General features: G+C 44.1%; 1 protein-coding gene across 5 annotated transcripts in view; it reads right to left on the bottom strand.

Moving 5' to 3' along the window:
* Positions 1 to 16000, bottom strand: part of cabcoco1 (ciliary associated calcium binding coiled-coil 1) — a 131380-nt gene that overhangs the window by 28987 nt on the left and 86393 nt on the right. For all 5 annotated transcript variants that reach the window (XM_085994964.1, XM_085994965.1, XM_085994961.1 and 2 more), the window contains one exon: positions 79 to 151. In XM_085994964.1, the coding sequence (XP_085851090.1) occupies positions 79 to 151 (73 nt within the window). The remainder of the gene's footprint in view (positions 1 to 78; positions 152 to 16000) is intronic.

Here is a 16000-nt window from a genome sequence, read left to right as displayed (position 1 = left end):
GGCTCTTTGTCCCAGGGTAAGGGAGGGGAGAAAACTGATGGAGACATTTTTTTTTAAAGAAAGTAATTCATTACTGACCTGTGTGTCTCGAATCTCTATATCTGGAGTATGATAGAAAAGGAACTCATACAGTTTGTAGTGCTGAAATAAACTAGAAAAAAACATGCAGTCAATGCAAAATGGTCTTAGGTTTTCTAAAAACATTATATACGTGTCGTGCAGTATGTAATATTGAAATTATATTAAATGTACACTGAAATGTAGCCCAAACACCAAAACCTAGCCATCGCACACAACAAAGAAAACAGTAAGGCTTTCAAACAAATGTGACAAAAATGCAAGTGTCCATGATTGTTAAGATCATTGACATACCCTTGGACGATTGATTTTATTTGGTGAGCATGTAAATACAACCTGATGGTTAAGGCAGTAAGTGGCTGAACTTTAAGACCAGCAGGGTTACAGATTCAATACCCACTCTGTGCTGAGTTAGCTGATCTCAGCCAGGGCTGCAGTTTGGCCCTACAATTGGTCACAGTGCCCCTAGATCGGGGAGGGGAAAGTTGTGCATAGTTCCGTCTCCTGATCACTGCTCAATGACCCCTGCTAGAAGTGGGCGCCAACATCGGATGAGGGGAGGATGGGGTTGGGTGTGATGCCCCTGCAGTTAAATAGCTTGCCAACACTCACTGTCTGGGCTGGTACATGATGAATGAACACTTCCATAGGGGATTGCAGATCTACTAACATACAGTAGTTTTATCTGTGCTGTAAATCATGATTCATCCACCAATTCATTTTCCCATTAAGAGATTCTCGAGGGCTCTGTTCTCTCTCCTACTCTGATTTTTCTTCATATCAATGACCTTTTCATTCATTATCCAACTCGATCCATTCTTTTGTTAATATTTGCACTCTTTATTCGTTAACTTCCTTCTTCAGTGCACACAATTTCCAATCCTCTTGCAATGCAATCAAAAGGTATGGGGAGGGTGTAAAGCCCAGCAAGGCGTGAACACCTTCAGGAAAGGAGGGAACGAGGGAAGATCGGCAGAAAAAAAACGGAAGCAGAAAATGAAGAAATACTGATGGGAAAATGCATAAATACAATCTTGACTTGAACCTGAACAGTGCAAAAACTAAAATGCATGAGAAGGTATGTAGAAGAATTAAAAAGAAATAACTGGATAACATTAGTCAGTATTGAAGTACTCAGATTCGTTGCTGGAGAAGTAGGTTGGTAAATTATATACAATTGTTTTTAATACAAGTTCAGGACTTTGGATTTAGTTGGGAAAGTAGAAAGAGAATTACTGACAGCATCATGGTAAATGCTTCTGAAGAACACATTGGCCTAGAAATTGAGTTTGCGCTGCGCCAGGGCTTTAGCGCCGGAAGTTAGCGCCGGCGCTAAGTCCCTTTGCGCGCGCCAAAAATTCAGTAGCGCCGCGCCCAAACGGCTGCCGGCGCTACTGAAGGGTTTTAGCGCCTGAAAACTGGCGCAGCGCGCCGCATTGCGGCGCTATTCCGGCGCTGCGGCGCCCGCTGCGGTGCGGCAGGCTCGGGAAGTGCAGGCCTCCTCCTTCCGTTAAGGAGGAGCTGCCTGCACCCGGCCGCGGCCCGCGCAAATCTCTTCAAAAATGAGCCCGGCACCTCGGACAAGTGCCGGGCTTGCATCTGTTCCGGGGGGGGGGGGGGAGAAGTCCGGGGAGGGAGCTGCGGGCAGGCGGCCGGCGGGAAAGCGGCCGGCCGCCGCGCCTCCTTAAAGCGCCGGCGCAGACTCCGGCAACACTCGTTTGCCGGAGTCTTAGTTGCGGCTGCCACTGGCGAGGCGGCCGCAACTGAATTTCGGCTTGGGGCCGGGTTACCACGGCAACCGGGACGCTGCGCACACCGATGATGTCATCGGTGCCGGCGCAGCGCTACCGGTCTACCGCCGCGGAAGGGCCCCAGGCAATTTAGGAACCGGTGCCAATTGCAGCGCTAGGCCCTCTAGCGCCGCAAAATCGGTGCTAAGGGCACTGAATTTCTAGGCCATTAAAGGTTAAAAAAATTGTCACCCTGTTATCATCCCTTGATTAAACAATTTGTATTTAAATGTATAAACTGAAATGGGTTAACTTGAGAGGGAAGTATTAGACTCCAAATGGTCTCTTCCTAAGATACTTACTTTCTTCTATAAACTGCCAAGGGCTAAAAGCACATGAATTGCACTGATGGCACTGACCTCTGTTTTGCAGCAGTGCGATCGGGACAAAGAGTTGAGGTTCGTGCCATAAGCATGCAACTCACCCACATTCTGATTGCATAAAGGCATTTCCTAACTAAATTTATTTAGTTCATATCTATACAGGAAACCAATTAGAGCTGCAGCAGGAAAGGATTTAGAAAAAGTGTGAATAAAGTTACAAAACATTTTCTGACACTTTTTATTGTTCACTACTTATAAACACAACAGAGTGCATCAAGTATTTACTGAGACTTTCTAAAATTAAAGAAACTACTGTTAACTCTCAAATTATCCATCACTTTAAAGTTTAAGGCCCAGTCCATGATCAGCAGACATGTTTATATGTGGCCTCCCAACAAATCTATGTGTGTAGCTATCTAGTTTCCTCTCAAATCATTTTATCTATGCTGTAAATTATGACTCATCCACCAACTGTTATTCCCATCAATTTAGAGATTCCCAAGGGCTCTGTTCTCTCTCCCACTCTGTTTTTTCTTCATATCAATGACCTCTTCCACTCATTATCCAACCCTAACCATTCTTTTGCTAATATTTTCACTCTTTATTCATCAACTTCCTTCTTCAGCGCACACAACTTCCAATCCTCTTGCAATGCAATCATCTGGTATGGGTAGTGTGTAAAACCCATCGTAATGAAAATCAGTTTCTCTCCTTAATTAACAATTTAGTAATGCTATAACATCCTCATAAATGGCACGATCCAAAGCTGCACGCTGCCACAATTCCATTGGTGGCTCGTTAATTACATAGAAAACTAGCACTGCTTCTCTTTGATGGTATCATCCTTAGTCCTCTCACATATTCATAGCCTTACTATTGCCTCTATCCTTAAATTAAACTGGTAGATCTCCTCCATTGTTGCAGCCTCAAAGAGCTCCATCTCCTCTTTCCTTGCAAACACTTATTTTCTTCAACGCCTCTTCTTGCTCTATGCGAAGTCTATCAGAGACTCGAGTACTCCTTCCATACCTAGGATGGCTCTCCTTGCACTCATGGGCAGTTTACGAGGAAAAAGTTTGTTGTCTGCAACAATCCCTCTCTCAACTCTAGCCTTCAACCACACACACGCCCTCACAACCTTTCTTGTAATTTTGTCAATGTTACTATGGTCAGTGCTCATCAAAATTTTCAACCATTACAACCTTCGAAGTTTCAAATATGCTGTCCTACACAATCTTCTTGCTCCGTACATCCTCACTGTGACTCAGTGCACAGTCTTCTACCTGACTGTCTCAGTTTACAAGATGCAACCTGTATTCTACATCACATTTATGTTGAGTGACAATTGGAACAATTAAGTATCACCATTTTTAATAGGCTAACCAACGTGGATTTAACTCATCCAAAAGGATTCACCTGGGTTTCAGGTCTTTTTCTCCCGTGCATGCAACACAATGCTCTAGCCTTATATAGCGGGTTTGACATGGGCGATAGACATCAGCTCTAGAATCTATTGAGCTAATGTCTGGGATAAAAAGCAGGTGCACATTGTTCCTATTCCAAATCTAAGCCTGTGCCAGTTGTGATATTTGCTCCAGTAATAACACTACTGGATAAGCACGTGCAGCAATCCTGACATAACATTACACCCCATCGAGCTAGAAGTACCTCCAGCAACTTAAAAAGTAATTTAAACTTTTCTCTGAGGTAAGACTGACCCAAAAGTGTTGTTGTTGTTGTTGTTGTCGTCACCGTCGTCGGCGGTGGTGGTTTGTGCAATGGAGATGGATGTCAGAAATAAACTATTTCCAAATGTCAATATTTGGAGCTCAGTGATGATTCTGAACATAATTCTCACCCTCAGATCAAAACTGGATATGGTAATTCCTCAGAAATGTATTTACAAGATAACAGAACTGAGAAGGTACAACCATCAGGAAAGACTGAACAGGCTGAGGCTCTTTTCTCTAGAAAAGAGAAGGCTGAGGGGTGATCTGATAGATGTCTTTAAAATTATGAAGGGGTTCAATAGAGTAGATGTGGAGAAGAGGTTTTCATTTGTGGGGGGGAGTCCAAAACTAGGGGCCGTAAATTTATTAAGATAGTCATTAATAAATCCAATAAAGAATTCAGGAGAAACTTCTGCACTCAGAGAGTGGCGAAAATGTGGAACTCGTTACCAAATGGAGTGGATGAGGCGAATAGCATAGATACATTTAAAGGGAAGCTAGATAAGTACATGAGGGAGAAAGGAATAGAAGGATATGCTGATAGGGTGAGATGAAGCAAATACAGTGGGAAGAGACTCATGTGTTTTTGTGCTGTAAATTCTATGTAATTCTATGAATCAGAAAAAGATGTTAAAATAGACAAAACTTACACAGAAAAGCCAGCACGGATTTGCAAATCGTGTTGAACTAACTTGATTGAGTCTTTTGATGAGGGGTTGATTTGGGGCATGGCTGAGGTACTAAATAAGTACTTTGCATCTGTCTTTACCAAGGAAGAAGATGCTGCCAAAGTCAGTGAAAGAGGAGGTAGTTGAGATATTGGATGGGATAAAAATTGATAAAGAGGTACTAGGAAGGCTGGCTGTACTTAAAGTAGATAAGTCACCAGGACCAGATGGGATGCATCCTAGGATGCTGAGGGAAGTAAAGGTGGAAATTGCGGATTTACTGGCCATAATCTTCCAATCCTCCTTGGATACAGGGGTGGTGCCAGAGGACTGGAGAATTGAAAATGTTACACCCTTGTTCAAAAAAGGATGTAAGGATAAACCCAGCAACTACAGGCCAGTCAGTTTAACCTCGGTAGTGGGGAAGCTTTTAGAAACGATAATCCAGGACAAAATTAACAGTCATTTGGACAAGTGTGGATTAATTAAGGGAAGCCAGCACGGATTTGTTAAAGGCAAATCGTGTTTAACTAACTTGATTGAGTTTTTTGATGAAGTAACAGAGAGGGTTGATGAGGGCAATGCAGTTGATGTGGAGTACATGGACTTCCAAAAGGCATTTGATAAAGTGCCAGGAAAGTTGAAGCCCATGGAATAAAAGGGACAGTGGCAGCATGGAAATTGGCTAAGTGACAGGAAAGAAAGAGTAGTGGTGAACGGTTGTTTATCAGACTGGAGGAAGGTACACAGTGGTGTTTCCCAGGGGTCAGTACTAGGACCACTGCTTTTCTTGATATATATTAATGACTTGGACTTGGTTTGCTGATGACACAAAACTTGGAAGTATATTGAACAGTGAGGAGGATAGGGATAGACTTCAAGAGAACATAGACAGGCTGGTGGAATGGGCGGACACATGGCAGATGAAATTTAACGCAGAAAAGTGCGAAGTCATACATTTTGGTAGGAAGAACGAGGAGAGGCAATATAAACTAAAGGGTACAATTCTAAAGGGGGTGCTTGAATAGAGAGACCTGGGAGTATATGTGCACAAATCGTTGAAGGTGGCTGAAGGTGGCAGGGCAGGCTGAGAAAGCGGTTAAAAAAAGCATATGGGATCCTGGGCTTCATAAATAGAGGCATAGAGTGGAAAAGCATGGAAGTTATGATGAACCTTTATAAAACACTGGTCCGACCTCAACTGAAGTAGTGTGTCCAATTCTGAGCACCGCACTTTAGGAAGGATGTGAAGGCCTTAGAGAGGGTGCAGAAAAGATTTACAAGAATGGTTTGAGGGATGAGGGACTTCAGTTACGTGGACAGACTGGAGAAGCTGGGGTTGTTCTCCTTAGACCAGAGAAGGTTGAGAGGAGATTTGATAGAGGTGTTCAAAATCATGAGGGGTCTGGACAGAGTAGATAGAGAGAAACTGTTCCCATTGGCAGAAGGGTCGAGAACCAGAGGACACAGATTTAAGGTGATTGGCAGAAGAACCAAAGGTGACATGAGGAAAAACTTTTTTACGCAGCGAGTGTTTAGGATCTGGAATGCACTGCCTGAAAGGGTGGTGGAGGCAGATTCAATCGTGGCTTTCAAAAGGGAATTGGATAAGTACCTGAAGGAAAAAAATTTGCAGGGCTACGGGGAAAGGGCGGGAGAGTGGGACTAGCTGAAGTGCTCTTGCAGAGAGCTGGCACGGGCTCGACGGGCCGAATTACCTCCTTCTGTGCTGTAACCATTCTATGATTCTACTATATATTGTTTAAATTATTTTGAAAGATCATAATTTATATAATGCCATGTTATTGATTGTGAAATATATGTATTATACAATTGAAGCAATTGTTACAACAAAGCAAATAGAAAGGTAACTTGGTCTCATTATAACAGTGGCCTTGCGGCTCATTTTATGCTTTACAAGATGCTTGTTACAGTGAATGTACTATTATGCAGCATACAGTGTTCTACAGCAAGATAAAGTCAAACCCAAGGATCATTAAATTTAGAGATTATGTTAGAACTGAGGATCTTATAATAAAAATCGAGCGTACCAGATCTAGAACAGTATGCAATAGAATTGTGCCTAAAAGGCAAAACTAAGTGAGCAGCATACCTTAACTAACATCCATTCAGCTGGTTTAATGGACAATTAATTCATAATAAGCGAATGAAAAAAGTCCAGTAATCTCTGTTATTGGGCCAGATTTGCTATTGCCAGCAAGCGAATGGCAACCGCCGTTAGTTAGACTTGCCCGTGCCCATTTAATTTCCATGACCTTTTGCACAGCAAGTTGCTGTATGTGAAAGAGCAAAACAGCACAGCGCCCTCTACAGGGCATCTGGGAACTGTGTGAACAGGGCAGGCAACTGTGCATCTCCTCAACTAATCAGATTGAAGATTTGTTAATGAACAGCGCAGTCTGAACCAGGACGTACAAGTTAGAATAGTGAATTCATTGTCAAATCTTGTACAGAAAGCGAAATAGAGAGGGGGAAAGAAAGGAGGGATTGAGAGAGAGGAAAACAAGTGATAAAGAAAAAGAAAAAAAATTAATTAAAAAAAATCTCCCAACAATTAAAAGCTGAAGGAATGAGACTCCACACTTGTAAAAGTTCATTTTCAGTGTCAGAGAGTTTGTTGTGCAATAATTAATACTTATCACAGTGTTAAAAAGGGTACTTAGACGGAAATGGACAAGCCCTAACTTTCTATGGCGAGAAGGAAATTGGAGGTGGGAATAGATGGAGTCTGAGGAATGGAGGCTCGGAGGGAGAGATGGGGAATGGTGCCTCGGCGAGCGAAGGAGAAGGGGACTGGGGAACGAGAAGGAGACTAGGAGTTGGACGTGGGCCCCATCATTCTCTGCAGAGCCAGGAGCAGCAGCAACAACATGGAGTGAAGCAGCACTGAAAGAGAAGCAGCCAGTAAAATGGAAGAACCAAGGGGGAAGGGATGAGGAACTTTCTTAAACTGAGGGCTATTCGACCGTGGGATCCTTCACCACATGTGGTTATTGAGGTGAAGACTAATATTTAATATGAAAGGGAAGGGGATAAATATCTAAAAGGAGGATTACAAAAGGATCTAGGGGTTACAGGAGAGCGCGCCACCACTGGGGGCTGAAGGCCTCTTCCTGTACTGTAATTTCTCAGTTTACCCTCTTCGCCTGCTCACGGGTGGCCTCCTGGTTCTTGGAACTTCTCGCACAACAGTGCAAGCTGCCAACGTAGCAGATCCCAGAATTAGGACATCCCTCCCTCAATGGAAAAGGACAAAAGATCATCGACCTGAAACGTTAACTCTGTTTTTCTCTCCACAGATGCTGCCTGACCTGCTCAGTATTTCCAACAATTTCTGTTTTTATTTCGGATTTCCAGCATCCACAGTATTTTACTTTTGAAACAGGAAATAGAACTGAAATCACATCCCACTGGCAGGGCTCCAGAATTAGGCAATATCTCAGGAGGGCAAGGTTGGCAACACTAGTTATGAAGGAGATTTATAATCACAAGAAACGACGCAGATTGCAAACTCGCCTAAACACGAAATAGGTTGTACTGTTTAACAAAAATGAATGAGTTTGCCCCTAATGAATTAAACTTGGCTGGTCTGCTCTCACGAAACCCTGTCAAACAGCTACAATTGTTGGCTCGGGTTCCTCTGTGGTGTATCTCGTCTCTTGGGCTTTCAATGAGTCATTTCATCAGGGGCTTTGGATTTCTGCATACCAGCCTAAAAAAATTCTCCAAATTTGGACCTGATCGCTCCAATGATGCAACCTGGGTAAAGTTTAATGTTTGTTCACCCAACTGTGACCAAACAACAGCAACTAGTATTTATATAGCGCCTTTAACGTAGTAAAAACTTCCCAAGGTGCTTCAGAAGAGCGTTCCCAGAAAAAATTTGACCCCAAGCCACGTAATGAGATAATAGAATAGGTGACCAAAAGCTTGGTCAAAGAGGTAGGCAAACAGGCCTCAAGAAGGAGGGAAGTGATGTGTTAAACATTACTAAGTCAGAATATAACAGTGCAAGATAAAAAGGAGTTTGTAGGCAGTCATTGGCAACTGCTGCATATTTTGTACAGCGTTCACTGACAAAGAAGTACTGTATTTGTCTGTTGGTGGCTAAGACTAGACATGTCATCAGGCAAAGCGGTTTTCTAGAAATTATTCCAGAAATCAATATTCTTCCCACTCAGTAATCAGAATGTAAACTGAGTTATCCATCAGTAGCTCGTGTGGAGCTGTTCCACCACTACTTTAGGCTTATTTTTAACACAGTGAGCTACTGCTAGAACGGCTTTGGATAACTTATGCACTGTAATGGAAACCAGAACTGTCCATTGCACATCACAAAAACTTTTATATTGCATCTGTTCTTAAGAATTTGCAGCTTTACCTACTATTAAACAATGTACACTGGGTTCTGTTAGCAAGATTCTGAAAAGAATTCTTTGTTCTAAAGTGAGGTCAAAACAATGCAGAAATTCCATCGAGAACTAGCTATTCCACTGAACCATGGCTGACACTTCAGTGCAGTATGAATCTTGCTAGCTAATGGAAAGGATGTAGGTCAGCACATATCTGGCACACCAGCTAAGAGCAGAGTGAGATTCTCAGGATAGCGCAACTGTCTCAACCAGGCATCAATCGCATTAGTGGGGACAGTCCATCACAAAGTCCTAGTAATGCTTTCAGCCACTGTCGCTGGACAGGGCTGGTTGGGCAAGGCCACTTGTCTGAAGGGGAAAAAAAGGCCTGGTGAGATCAGCCACACAACGGCCAAAGCCATTGCCACAGCCATTGCCACACACTGCATGAGACCGTGGCATGATCCTGGGCAGCAGAAGCTTGCCATCTAGCAGGATTCCACACATCACATGGAGTGCTGGAACTAGAAAGACATCCGCATTGCTTGAAAAAAGATTCTCGTCAGCCTACGCATAACTGTCTCCAGTGGGGGGAGAAGGAAGAAAGTGACAGAAACCAGAATCTTCCCTGCTTCAAACATAAAAACTTCTATATTACATTTGTTTTGTATCAATTCATAGTTAGGCCTAGGATTGCAACAACTGGGTTCTGTTGGCAACAGTCTGCTAATCACCTACACTGACAGTTAATTGCTCCTGCAATTATTCCGGGTCTTTGAAATTCTAAATACAGCATGCTGGCACTTTCTCATTGGTTGCAACTTTCCTTTTGAAAATATGCAACAGATAGGAAGAACAGGCCAGCAGCATGTGAAGGGACGGGGCAGCAGTCCATTCTTCCTCTGCCTGGAATACCTACTTAAAGGCCTCCCCATTCACTCCCAGACTTAAAAAATCTCCAGAAAATCAAAATCAAACAAGGTGCCTTAAGCATAGGAACAGGAGTAGGCCATTCAACCCCTCGAGTCTGTCAATGAGATCATGGCTGAGCTGTATCCTAACTCCATCCACCCGCCTTTGCTCCATGTCCCTTAATAGCCTCGGTTTGCATAAATCTTATCAATTTCAGGTTTAAAATTATTAATTGAGCTAGTATCTACTGCTTTTTGGGGAAGAGAGTTCCACACTTCTACCACCCACAAGGTAACAAGCAGGGTCAATGCCCAGAAACCTGGATATACCAATGAAGGGCTTCCAGTTAATACCGAGCAATCAAAATTACAATGGTTTCATAAATTATGTGAGAATGTATACTTTTGAGAATCCAATAAAACTCTCACTAATACAACCCAAAAAAATCTGTTTATTGCCGGTTGAGAAAGGATCTGGGGCTTCTTCAACGAAGGTGAGGAAAACTCCCTTTTGTTGAGGTGTGAGAACAAGTACAGACCAGTTACACTGTATACAAGTAAAGCCCTAGTTTCTTGAGTTCACTCAGACTGATTGCATTGCCAGGTCACTGAGGCGACACAGCACTCCAGAACTCTTGAGTGCAATGGCATGCATTTAGGTAAAATGTTCACAGAATCACAGAATCTACAGTGCAGATAGAGGCCATTTCGGCCCATCGAGCCTGCACCGACACATATCCCACCCTATCCCCGTAACCCCACGTATTTAATCCCCTAACACTAAGGGTCATGTGAAGGATTCTAAAAAAGGGCTGCAAGAATTGCAAAATGAACTGTTGAGTTAATATTCAGAAAGCAGTTGAATGCACCATGACTATTTTGCTATACTAGTTTACTGATTTAACTCGCTTCTACCTTGTGATGAACGATTTGCAGTTCAGTCTGAAATATATGGTTTGCCAGCATGGTATTCTCCTGCCTATTGGAGGGATTAGGAGTAGATGAGAGTGCTGACACCTCGGGGGAGTGCAGTCAGAAGCAAATCCACAGTACCGTGGGAGACTCGGCTGTACAGGGGACATAGGAAAGTGTAGAACTGTAGTTGTTAAAGGGGATTCAATAGTCAGGGGGATAAATAGTCATTTCTGCAACCATAGACATGAGCTTGAATGGTGTGTTGCCTTCCTGGTGCCAGGGTAAAGGATATTAAACGGGTGCAGGACATTCTGCGAGAGGAAGGAGAACAGCCATAAGTCATGGTCCATGTTGGAACCAATGACATAGGTAGGAAAAGGGTTGAGGTCCTACAGGCAGAGTTTCAGGAGCTTGGAAAAAAGATTAAAGAACAGGACCTCAAAGATTACTCCCAGTGCCACGTGCTAGTGAGTACAGAAACAGGAAGATAGTGCAGGTGAATGCGTGGCTGGAGAAGTGGTGCAGAAGGGAGGGCATCAGATTCCTGGGGCATTGGAACCAGTTCTGGGGGACCTATAGAAACCAGACGGGTTGTATTTGAACAGGGCTGGGACCAATGTCTTCGCAGGGAGGTTAAATACTGCTGTGCAGGAGGATTTAAACTGATTTGGCAGAGGGAGAGGCACCAGGACGTAGGAGAGAGGAAAGACAAGGTGCATAGAAAACTATGAGGGACAAACAGCAACAGAACAAAGAATAATGTAGAAAGAGCAGGAATTAGATGGAGGAAAAAAGCAAAGCTAACTAGAATGGCGTTGGAATGCATGTGCGTTAATGCGAGGAGTGTTACAAATAAAGATGACGAGTTACAAGCGCAAGTTGCCATATGGGGTTATGATATAATGACTACAATGGAGGCATGGCTTAAACATGGGCAGGAGTGGGAACTAAACATTCCCGGCTACAATGTATTCAGGAATGATAGGGAAGGAAAAAAGACAGGGGGTGGGGGTGGCAGTATTGATCAAGGATAATATATACAGTTCTACAGAGGGAGTATAGAACTGTATAGAGGGATATACTAGAGGGTTCAAAGACTGAATCTATTTAGTTAGAGTTAAGGAACAGAAAAGTAGCAGTTACGTTACTAGGTGTTTACTATAGACCCCCAAATAGCGAGAAGATAGAGGAGAAAATCTGCAGACAAATTTCAGAGAAATGTAAAAATAATAGAGCAGTAATAATATGGAACTTCAATTACCCTAATATAGGCTGGGATAAAAACAGAGTAAAGGGCAAGGAGGGTGAAGAATTCCTAAAATGTATACAGGAGAACTTTCTTAATCAGTATGTTTCTAGCACAATGAGAAAGGAAGCAGTGCTGGATCTAGTTCTGGGGAATGAAGTAGGACAAGTGGAGTGTGTTGCAGTGGGAAAACATCTGGGTAATAGTGATCATAATATAATTAGGTTTAAAGCAGTTATGGAAAGGGACAAAAAAAAACAAAATGTGAAAATACCCAACTGGAAGAGAGCCAATTTCAGTGATTTATGAAGGGATCTAGCACAGGTGGACTAGAAACAAAGATTAGCCAGGAAAACAGTAAATGAGCAACGGCAGGCCTTCAAGGCAGAGATACTTTGGGTACAAACCAACCATATTCCCATAAGAAGGAAAGTTGGGGCATCCAAAGCTAGAGCCAAAGGAAATAGAGGTTAAAATAAAAACAAGAAAATTGGTTTATGACAAATGTCAGGTATAGAATACAGTAGAAAACCAGGCAGAATAGAGGAAGTGCAGGGGGAAATTGAAAAAGGATACAAGAAGGACAAAGAGAGAGGATGAGAAAAGATTAGTGGTAACATAAAAGATTTTTGGGTTCCCTTAGCCTAGTTAAAGGAATGGTGGGGCCGATTAGGGACAAAAGAGGAAATCTTATTGTGGGGGCACAGGGCATGAATGACTGAAGTACTGAATGAGGACTTCCCATCTGTCTTCACAAAAGAGGATGACATTAATGTTGCTGGGGGGGGGGGGGTGCTTGACATTTGTTATAAACCTCCCTTTTCTGTTTTATTTTAACCTCTATTTCCTCCAGTTCTGGAAAACTAGCTGTTACTTTCAACATATTTTCCAGCAACTGCAAAAGATTTAGTGGTTAGGTAAAGTAGAACTAGCCATAACTGCCTGTGGCCATGCAGGTCAAACCAAAGAGGTGCTGATGACTGAGGGCCTCATGAAGAAACCAATAAACAGCAATGATGAGCAAACTTGTCCACAATCAGTGGTAATGTGTGAATTGCAGCCTTCTTTTTCTCTGTTGGTCACTAATTAAACCCTACAGTAATTGAGCTCCCAGTCCTCACTGTACTGCTCTGACCTGTCTGTCCATTTATCTCAGCTGTCTGCTATTTATCTCTTTAAATGTCTCATGACACTGGGATTCCTTCCTCACTACCCCTGACCTATATCGCTAGATATTTCCTCCATTTGCACTCTTAGCATTCACAGTCTTTTTTTTGTCTGTATTATTTTACAGCTCCTGAGCTCTGTTTACTGCAGCCAAATATTGAAAAACTACTGCTCATCTTTTCACTCCTGGGCTGCCCCCATGCCCTCTTGTCGATGAGCAAATTTCCCCGTCAGTCTTCATACTCCTTGGTTATTTTACGGCCTGAATTTTACTTTCCCAATCTAACTTTTTTTACCGTGGTAATTTTTGCAGTCTCTCTTCTTCCCTCTGGTGAACACCTTTTCCGTCTCCCTTTACGATTAATCTAACTCCCTCTCTCACTGGCATTCTCCCAGAGTCCACTGCTCTCCTCTTCTCCACACAGGTCCAGGCAACTCCACAAGATCTAACAAGAGATCGGACATGGAGGCAACACTGCAGGACTGTTTAACCTGACAGTGAGACCCCTCTACTAAATGCAGCATTGCCAAAACCTAAAAGGAAATGCTCTGTAGGATACAAACTTCCTTTTGGCTTTTGTTGTTGTCACAAATTGCTGCTCAACTTTGGTTTTCTTTTTAACCTCTGAAATTTTCACGAATGACGTACTAAAGCAGTATACAAACGGATGTGCTTTAATGTGCTTATTTTAGCTATACTATTAGACAGTAAATTATTTGCAGAACAGACATTTAGATTCATAGGACCTGGTGAAAATCAACTTCCCAGTTTTACATACTGCCAACTCACTTTAGTCAAGTATTCAGAACAAAGATAAAAGGAGACTGATTCACAAAAATAAGGTTGTAAGACAGGCAAAAATAATAGACACCCCTCCCTGGAAAAATATTTTAACAGCAGTAGCAATCCTACTCAAAACTGACACCACAGATTAAGAATGTCTCAAATTGTACCCCCGGTCCTGGTCTTTTAGTTAGTTAGGGCAGCTAAAATTGTACAACCTATCTAAACCCTACAGTAATTGAGCTCTCAGTCCTCACTGTACTGCTCTGACCTGTCTGTCCATTTATCTCAGCTGTCTGTCATTTCACGAATGACGTACTAAAGCAGCATACAAACAGATGTGCTTTAATGTTTCCAATGGTCATGTGTTAGAGAGGGGATAATTGATCAGGTTTTCTGCCATCAATCTGCATCCAGTGAGCTATGTTGGAACAATGTACATGGATGAGGACACAAGTGGGCTTGGCTAAATGGACCTCCATAGTCAATCACTCTGCTGATAACCCAGGATATAAGAGTAAAGACCACTTGTATGACATACCAGTACTCTGTTACTTGTGAAACTGTACCCAGCATAAATCACTGTCTTCAAGGAAGCTGGTGGTAAGGGGAGAAACAGAGGTAAGGGGAGAAACACAGAGGGAAAATCGAAGGGGGAGGGGTAGAAAGTTGACACTATAGGATATACTTAGAATCATAGGGCTAGATTTTCAGTATAGGCAGTTTTGGGGCGCTAACCTTAGCGCCCGCCCGAAGTTAGCGCCCGCCCCAAAGTAGCGCCCCGTTGCCGGGAATTCAGTGGCTTCGCCCTAAGAGGTTGGTGGAGCGCTAAAAGAGGCGTTCCACTACTCTCTTTAGGCGCTAAGCCGGCGGTCCAGAGGGATAGCGCCCAGGCGGGGCGCAGCACGGGTGCGGTCATTTTTGCACTGACAGCAGACCCCGTGGTGCCGACCAGCTCTTAAAGGGGGAAGGGACGAATTGGTCTGCTGCCACGCCCTGCACACTGCAGCCTTGCAAAGAGGCCTCAACACTACTGCTCAGCCCCAGGGAGTCATGGCAACGCCAGAGAAGGCCCGTCAGCGTGCCCTGCGCTTCTCAGAGGGTGATCTGGACATCATGCTCACAGCTCTGGAGGTGAGGCGCAAGATCTTGTTTCCAGACAGTGGGAGGAATCCAACCCACCACGACTACACCAAAGCCTGGAAGCAGATCGCCCAGAGGGTGACGTTCACCGGCGAGGCCCCCAGGACCCACACACAATGCCGTAAGAAGTACAACGATCTGACCAGGATTGTGAGGGTGAGTAGCCTTTCCAGTCTCCTCCTCATTCTTGCATGTACACCTGACATGATGGGCAAAGGGACCTGAAAGTCCTTTTGGCCAGCCCTCAGCCAGCAGCATTGGGACAGTCATGAGCATCAAATGGCCATTCGGCACTCTACACTTTGGCCAAGCTATTCCACCATGGGAGGCAGTGCACACTACATCAGGGCTTCACTGCGCACTTACAGCCCGTCCTTTCTCTTGCAGGCTAAAGTAGCGTTTAATCGCCAGGCCCGTGCCAGGGGTGGCCGCGCCAAGCTGCAGAAGCTCACTCGGCTGGAGGAGCGCGTGTGTGTGCTCATGGGAGCACGTGTGATTGTCCCCACAGCGTGCGGTGTATCCGACCCTCCACTGCCCGGCAATGGTAAGGACCTCGCCTTTTGGCCCTCTCGCGTCGCACTGGCCCATCCGAGCTACCTCCTTTGCCACTGTCCCACCAATGCGCTGAATCCCACCAGTCCTAACTCCCTCGCTGACGCCGTCTCCTCACTCTGAAGCTACTCTTGTGCATTCCTGCTTTCAGCTGGTGACGACCAGGACCCTGAGGCTGCCAGTGACAGCACCTCCAACCAGGAGGAGGAGGAGGAGCAAGCCGGACCTTCGGGGGAACAGTCACGTCCCGCAGGAGAGGAGGAAATGCTCGACACCTCCTCACTGGACGAGTGCCTGGAGGAACTGTCGCAGGGCAATGC

The sequence above is a fragment of the Somniosus microcephalus genome, chromosome 8 (genome assembly GCF_052327205.1).
Source record: "Somniosus microcephalus isolate GS21.2 chromosome 8, FLI_Smic_1.0, whole genome shotgun sequence".
Lineage (NCBI taxonomy): Eukaryota > Metazoa > Chordata > Chondrichthyes > Squaliformes > Somniosidae > Somniosus > Somniosus microcephalus.
This window is presented reverse-complemented; position numbering and strand designations above follow the sequence as displayed.